The 8,711-nt window shown below is 39.4% G+C and overlaps 1 protein-coding gene across 2 annotated transcripts in view; it reads right to left on the bottom strand.

Annotated features, from left to right (window-relative positions):
* The window catches only part of rngtt (RNA guanylyltransferase and 5'-phosphatase), a 132,771-nt gene that overhangs the window by 105,474 nt on the left and 18,586 nt on the right, over positions 1–8,711 (bottom strand). For both annotated transcript variants that reach the window (XM_016237588.1, XM_016237587.1), the window contains exons 5-7: positions 7,146–7,221; positions 597–852; positions 287–396 (exon numbers count right to left, since the gene is read on the bottom strand). In XM_016237588.1, coding sequence (XP_016093074.1) covers positions 287–396; positions 597–852; positions 7,146–7,221 — 442 coding nt within the window. The remainder of the gene's footprint in view (positions 1–286; positions 397–596; positions 853–7,145; positions 7,222–8,711) is intronic.

Raw genomic sequence — 8,711 nt, 5'->3', positions numbered from 1 at the left:
ACACTCACACACACTCACACACACACACACACACACACACACTCACACACACACACACTCAGACACACACACACTCAGACACACACAGACTCTCACACACACACATACACTCACACACAGACTCACACTCACTCACTCACTCAGACACACACTCACACTCTCACTCTCACTCTCACTCACTCACTCACTCACTCACTCACTCACACTCACTCACTCACTCACTCTCACTCACTCACTCACTCACTCACTCACTCTCACACTCTCACACTCACACTCACGGACTCACTTGTCCCACTCAGAGAACTCCTGACACTTCCTCTGGATCAGGCCGAGCTTGGGCTGTGACGTGACTTGAGTGACTCCTTTGACAGACACTCCCTCCAGAAACACAGCGTGCTGAGACACAAACAAACAAACAAACAAACACTCCTCACATCTGCACACTCAGAAGGAAAGGACGCTGATACACGGGAGACTAAACAGAACAGTCCAGGTTATATCGAGCTGACACACTGTCAGAGATGAGCTGTGCTGCATTAAACCAGGCTTTTTCCTTCAAGACTATGAGAGAATGAGCCGAAATGAGTTTCTCTCACCAGTTTTAGCCGTTCTTTCTTCTTCTTGCCCTGACTGGAGTGAGAGGAGCTGGGCTCGGACCCCTGAGCGATGGCAGTCCCATCATCGTCCACATCTTCATCCTCCTCCTCGTCATCGAAGCACCACTCGGGGAGAGCAGGGGCGGGCGGCGCGTCCTCCACGTCCCCGTAGCGGCGGAAGAGCTCCTTCAGATAGTCGGCTTTATAGATGCCCGGGGGCCGAGCCTGAGCGAACGCTGCCACAGCGGCCTCGATACTGACACCACAAAACACACACTCATGCTGTCAGAAAGAGCTATCTCCAACCCTGAGTGCTGCTTCAAAATACATGCATATTAAAATGATTCAAATGCTGATTGATGTGTAGCTCATTTCTTAAATAAATCAATTAAAACAAAGAAATAAAAACTACTTTCTTGTTTTAATGTTTGATATTTAATATATTTTAAATGTATTAACTAAATGAAATATTCCTGTAATTCACGTGTACTTACATTAGTTATGCTACCATTCAGAAGTTTGGGGTCAGTACTTTTTTTTTTTTAAGAAATCAATACTTTTATTCAGCAAGGATTGATTAAATTGATCAAGTGACAATTTATAATGTTACAAAAGATTTCCAGTTTTGTTTTAGAATCCTAAAAAATGTATCACGGCTTTCACAAAAATATTGACAACCTTGATAATCAGAAATGTTTCTTGAGCAGCAAATCAGCATATTAGCATGATTTCTGAAGATCATGTGACACTGAAGCCTGGAGGAATGATGCTGAAAATACAGCTGCGCATCACAGAAATACATTACATTTTACAACATATTAAAATAAAAAATAAAAAGGTTTTAGATTATTCAAGAGGTTACAATAAATTGTAATAATATTTCTCAATATTACTGTTTATACTGTATTTTTTATTAAATAAATTCCTATGCTTAAATTGGTGAGCATAAAGATAACTTTGTTGTCTTTAATTCTATTAAAAAACACAAAATTCCTTTATATATTTTTGTATGAAAAAAATCAAATAGTCAAGATAAAATTAATGAAATTTTAAAGAAATGCACTTTTATGCAGCAATAAATATCAATGAGCTCTGAAATTCATTGAAGAAAAATAGTAAGATGCCAAACAAAAGAGAGAGAGAGAGAATTGTGCTCAAATCTCAACTGATCTCATTTTTAAGTTAGTGCAGAATCACCCACTTATAATAAAGCTCAAAGTCTGCTGAATAAACATTATTAATGCATCAGTGATTATGAGATAAGAGAGCTAAACCGGCTGCCAGATATCATGTTTATATTCATGGCATCACTATAAAAGCAAACTGGAGGAATCTGCTTCTGTCTTATAAAATATGACATAATATGTGACCCTGGACCACAAAAAGGGACCGTCATAAGGGTCCATTTTTTTAAATTGAGATGTATATATCATCTGAAAGCTGAATAAATAAGCTTTCCATTGATGTATGGTTTGTTAGGATAGGAGGACAATATTTGGCTGAGATACAACTATTTGAAAATCTGTAATCTGAGGTTACAAAAAATCTAAATATTGAGAAAATCATCTTTAAAGGCAGGGTAAGCGATTTTTCAAAAACGCTTTAGAAAACGGATTCGGGCCGAATAGCAAAATAAACTTGTAGCCAATCAGCAGTAAGGGGCGTGTCTACTCATGATGTGGACGAGAGAGCGTTCAGTCCGAGCCGAGTGACAGAAAAGAGTCTTTCGCACCGCTTTAGTTCCAGAACTAAATGTACAGTACTAAAGTACTGGGACGATTTTGCGTGAACTATTTCCCAGTACAATTTAAAGGGTTGCATTCGCACCGACAGTGTGTACTAAGAAGTGATGTAAGCCGGTCGACAGCGACGTCATTTGTGAGCGGCGTTTAACGACGGAAACAAAGAAAAACAACGTTAACAACAGGAGGATGGAGGACGCTGTGATCAGAGCTGTGTGTTTGTTGTGTCTCGCGGGTTTCACAATAATGGACATGGAAAGTCGACGTATACGTAAAGAGATTGAAAGAACGGAAAGGAGGACTAAGAATCTCCAACGACAACTGGCAGTGCTACATTTGCTACAAGTGCCTGCACTTCAGCGTCCGTCCATCTATCGCTGTTCTCCATACTTGAGAAATAAGTTGACACAATGTTTACAGTATGTTTACACAGCGTTTTAAATCATGGCGGGTGAGGGCGTTTTCATACGCGTTTGGCCAATCAATGTCTACTTACGTCACGATTAGTACCAGTTGTGCTGGTTAGACCCTGCTCCGGAGTAGGAGCTAATTTGGTTCTCGAAAAGGCAGTCCGGTACTAAAATCGCTCCCAGTTCCGGCGGTGCGAAAACGCCAAAAAGTGGGTAGTTCCACAATTAGTTCTGGTACTATGAAAAGGTTCCCGCGATGCAAAAGGCCCTACAGATAGAGATGGTGAATAAAAAACAAAAGAGGAAAACATCTGCGGCACAAAAGAAGGCTTAAGGCAAGAAGTAGGACCCATGTAAATATCGGATCAGCTTTCCAGTGCTGGAGAGAACTCAAGGAGCGGAAGGCCTGTGATCGGACACCGAGGTTGCTTTGTTTCTTCTCGATAGGTGAGTAACACCGTGTCTACAACAGCTAAAGTCTGTCTAGCACACTGGACGCGACAAAGCCACTGTTGAAAATCATTTGAAATTTGTGTCAATACGTCATGAATAGAACGCAGCAGCAGTTTTCTGTCTGGGATTTGTCGTGTCGTGTTGCGCCTCATCCAATGTAGACAGCATCGCTGATTATAATGAGTTCTATAGGATTTTGTCGCGCCGCGCCACTCGCGTCTGGTGTAGACACGGTGTAACATTGGTTTTGCTTTGTTTCACAGAACTAATCGTTGCCTGGGTTGCGTACGTATGTGTGGGGCGGAGCTATCAAAATAGGGGCGAGACCCTTTTGGGGTAGGGGCGTGTTTGTTTTGGTGATTTCAAATGTCAACATAGGCTACCAGAAATCACTTACCCCACCTTTAAAGTTGTCCAAATTAAGTTCTTAGCAATGCATATTACTAATCAAAAATTAAGTTCTGATATATTTACGGTAGGACATTTACAATATATCTTTCATGATTTTTGGCATAAAAGAAAAATTGATCATTTTGACCCATACAATCTATTTTTGGCTATTGCTACAAATATACCCCAGCGACTTAACACTGCTTTTGTGCTCCAGGGTCACATATGTCCTTGCTAAACCACCCTAAAAATGACAGACGAATTTCTTTAAGCTACAGCAGTATGTCTTCACTAACTTGGATAAAAACAACCGCATGGCATCAAAATAAAAACTAAAGAATAGTGAAAGATTTACAATAACACAATTAAAACCTCTCCTCAGTACAACCAGCCAGCCTTTTCTAACATGCTTGGCTGAACATAATGAAGTATCGATTAGCCAACGCAGGTGTGGAGGAGACAGGATTTACAAACTCCAGAGGAACTCCATGTGAAGTGCTCTTTACACAGATCAACTGCTTTGGCTTCAGGACCAAAATATAGATCCAGTGGCCACCCAAAACCACTGTCCTAAAACTCAAACACTGCTAATATTCCCATGCATTACATTAATATGCCATGAATCTGAATAGCAGAAAGCCAACCTGTATTTAGCCTAAATCATGTTTTCTTTGCGTGGTTTTGTTCATGATGTTTCAGATTTATTTTGCTACATCCTAACATTGCAGTTAGGCTAGTTGTTTTTCATTTAGCATATTTGCAGTGCTGTCCACAACCCTATCAAAACAGAGCTGTGATGAGATGCACTCAAAACCAATCAAATCCATTTGATTTCTTCCCGAACACTTTTCAGCTTCACACAGACGCATTAAAAGCTCCAGTGAGAAAGTCAGAACAGACAGCAAAAACGACAAACATAGTCCGGTCACAAGAAATCAGTATTCATGTGCCAAGCCTTCTTTCCAAACCCTGCCTACAGAGCAAACACTGTGTAACCCAGTTAATATTCATGAGCCGAGCCAAGCCGAGCCGTGGCAGCATTTGTGAACTCACACCCACGTACCGAACCCAGTCTGTGCTACGGATGGAAGGATCTTTTTCAGTTTTGATATTAACCTTATACTGTTTCATTGACCTCTCTAGCTAAAAATGAGAAGAAAAAAGTCCAATTTGGATTTGGATCCGTTGAATATGTTGTTACAGTATTGGCTAGCACTGCTTTATATTCTGCTTGGCTGATTTTCTCCATGTCCCTCTGACTGTACAATCACGAACACTGACCGTAGGTGATAGACGTAAAGCCTTCACTTCTAAGCATGTTTTTTTAATGCGCTCTCATTGAAATTTCAGCAGATGGCTCCGAGGAAGACCTACTACTGTTCCAAGCCTTTCCATTTATAGACTACAACGTGAAGACTGCTGGAGACTCAGAGACTTAGAAATGACTTTTAACTTCTTCCAAAGTGAAAGACGTCAGCAGCGTTTTTCTGATCTCTTCTGAAAAAAAGAAGACAATGTTTTTGCTGTAAGAGTGACTCTGATTGTCATATTTCTTTCTTTATTTATGGGCAAAGATCACCGGAACAACAACACAATATGTGATGTTTTACATATTTTTATTTTTATTTAGTGCATCATCGTGTTGCCACAGAGAATGATGGGTAAATTAATCACATTTAAGCTGACTAGAAGAGTAGTACATTTTCATATCTTCCACTCCGATTCTTCATCTGACAAGCCTCCCGCTCAGAAAAGCTGAACTTTAAGCAAATTCAGAGTTTCCTATTGTAATTAAGACACTGCGGTGATTCAGCATCTGTGGGGTCTTCTGAGCTAAAACTTCACATACTGTACACACTCTAGGGACTTATTTTGCATCTTATAAAAAGGGGCATAATAGGTCCCCTTTAAAAGGTGATGAACATTTCAATAATCTAAAGAACTTTTTTCCCCCACTGTAAAGAACTGAAAGGTTTCATGAATGTTAAAAAACTTTGGTATTATAACAGAGCCTACTCTGTCTCCTGTGTCACAGACAGGTGCTTTCAGTACAGACTGCTTCATTGATCGGATTCTTTGGGCTTTGTTTTTTCACTGTGCAATGCATTATAATCAGTGCAGACATGTTGGTTGTTTATGGTTGACCAACGATATCACAACTTGCTGCATTAAAATAATTCAGCTGATGAGCAGTTTCTGATGTGAGCAGCAACCGCTTCCAATGGCTCATCTGATTCAGAGTCAGAACAATCTGTTTTATAATATTACTTTTATTGTTTTGACAGATTGTGTGTTGCATAACGTGGAGCTGTTATTGCATTGATGTCAGATGCATGCATGTGTAATGAATAATATTCGATTTGTGTCCATCAGTCCAAACAAAAACAGAAAATCCAATGAGATGATGCCATTTTCATTTGTAACGCATGTAATTTACTGGACTTTCAACAAAACTGGCATTACTATATGCTTATATAACACATTTACAATTTAGGGTTGAATTTCCAGGAAAAATAACCATATGATATACATGAACACTACGGTTCAAATGTTTTTTTTGGTTATTATTCATTTTCAAATGTTTTTGAAAGAAGTCTCTTCTGCTCACTAAGACTGCATTTATTTGATTAAAATACAGTAAAAATTGTAACATTGTGAAATATTATTACTACTATTCAAAATAGCTGTTTTCTATGTGGATATATGTTAAAGTGTAATGTATTTCTGTGATGCGCAGCTGTATTTTCAGCATCATTACTCCAGTCTTCAGTGTCACATGATCTTCAGAAATCAGTATAATATGCTGATCTGCTGCTCAAGAAACATTTCTGATTATTATCAATGCTGAAAACAGTTGTGCTGCACAATATTTTTGTAGAAACCATCATACATTGTCCAAATGTCATTTATTTGAAATAGAAATCTTTTGTAACATTAAAAACATATCTATTGTCACTTTTGATCAATTTAATGCATGCTTGCCAAACAACTGATTTTGTAAAAAACTGAATGGTGGTGTATGAATTATAATTACTTATAATATCATTACTTCATGTTGAAATTTACATCTACTTTTTAGGTAGTGGCCGGTTATTTTGCTCATCTTCCCTTAAATTGCATTGCTACAGGAAAGGAAATTATATTTTTATGACATTTGTGAGCAGTCTGAATTAAATGTGATAAAAGACAGTTTTAAAAAATAACAATGGAAAGAAAGCACCTTTCTATCATGTAGTCTTCGCACGCTGCACAGAAAAACTTCACAAACAAAAGACTCATGGACTTGGTTTTTAATAAAGTTAAATTAGCTAGGTTTTTTAATAAGTGCTATTTTAAGCAATGAATTCAAAGAGGGCCATCTTCATCTTCTTGAAATTATCATCTGCCACCAGTCGAATTAGATATTTTAAGCAATAAATAGTGTGTGCAAAGAGGGCCATTTTTGGTTTACTTGACTTGGCATTCTCCATCTACTGCGGCTGGTGGGCAAACAAAAGTAGATTTTGTGCCCGTATGTGTGCTGATTGGGTGAGTGCTCATGTGTACTAACTAACCTCCAGTCCATTTTCTCCACCAGGTAGGCACATATTAAAAAGCCGGTGCGGTTGAAGCCATGCGTGCAGTGAACGCCTGCGGGAGACAGAACACAACGGTGACTTCAACACAACTGAATCACACATTATTCACACAGCCCACCCACCCGCCAAACCAATCACTCTGGACACATGAACGATTTTCATCCTTCACTGAAATCTATATCATCACTTTTGGTTATTTATGCGGTCTGAGACCGCTGGCCTTCGAACTGATGACAGAAGCAAGCCCTTCATTTGTGGACTTCACATGTATTAAATATATGCAGTGCTGAGTGCTGAACTCTGGTCGAGCCAGCCGCAGCTTGCACATAGCTGTGTGAACTTATTAAGATAATTACAGTCATCAGCAGGAAGTGCGGAGAGACGTGCTTCCCAAGCGTTTCTTTCACAGAGCTGGCCTTTTGTTTCGAGTTTGCCGCTTTTGCAACAGGGTAATAATCAAAGAGTGATTAAAAACAGCGAGATGCAAAGGCCGAAGTCGTCCATATAACACATACATAGTAGTAGAGCCGCAATATGCTAGAACTGACGATAAACATGATGAAGAATAAAAATGAAAGCAACTCTATGCAGTTTTGTGTATTTTTGTGAGCCTCCTACAGGTAAGAAGTTCCTACAGTTGAGTGGATTTCACTTTCGTAAATATACGTATCAGGGGATCAACCCGAAATATATCTAGTGGTCGACCGATATTGATTTCCTAATGGTCAATGCCAACATGTTATTGCATTTAAAAACTTGAGCAGTGGAATTTTTCAAAAATTGCAACGTATTTTAATTGACTTTTAACTTGATCGTAGGCTTGCCGCTACGACGGTGCTGACGGTGATACCGGCGTTAAGCTGCAACACCGTTACATCACTTGCCCACCAATTTTAGACGTTTTGATTTTTTTTATAGTAATAAAGTAATAACATTTTTTAATTTCTCCAGCGAGGAGAGTGAGTCGAGCTGACTGACAAGAAGAGTGAGGTGAGACAGACAAGACGATCGCGGATGATTTAGTTTCGAAACGAGATGCAAAAGCGCCTGTTTGGCAATATTTTGATTTGAAAAGCCTGCTGACTTTTGGTTTTGGACGTTTTTTTTAAAGGGGTCATATGATGCGATTTCACGTTTTCCTTTCTCTTTGGAGTGTTACAAGCTGATTGTGCATAGATAAGATCCCTGAAGTTGTAAAGACTAAAGCCTCAAAACCAAAGAGATATTCTTTATCAAAGTTAAGACTCTGCCACGCCCCCCTAAAACGCCTCGTTCTAACACGCCCCCACATATCTACCTCACTATGTGGAAATATTTGCATAATGCACCCAAATGTTCATGCAAAGAAAGAAGGCGTGGTTTCAGTAACCGCAGTTAGTGTTGAAGCAGCATGTCAGGGAGACACTGTGTGTTTCTAGGCGAAAGCAAAAGCACTTTGTAGCAAAGTTCTTAAGTTTTGTGCATCGTGTGTGTGTGTGAGAGAGAGAGAGAGAGAGAGAGAGAGAGAGAGAGAGAGAGAGAGAGAGAGAGAGAGAGAGAGGG

The sequence above is a fragment of the Sinocyclocheilus grahami genome, unplaced genomic scaffold (assembly GCF_001515645.1).
Source record: "Sinocyclocheilus grahami isolate Dianchi unplaced genomic scaffold, SAMN03320097.WGS_v1.1 scaffold519.1, whole genome shotgun sequence".
In the NCBI taxonomy this organism is placed as follows: Eukaryota; Metazoa; Chordata; class Actinopteri; order Cypriniformes; family Cyprinidae; genus Sinocyclocheilus; species Sinocyclocheilus grahami.
Note: the sequence above shows the minus strand (reverse complement) of the source record. Positions and strands in the feature narration are given on the sequence as shown.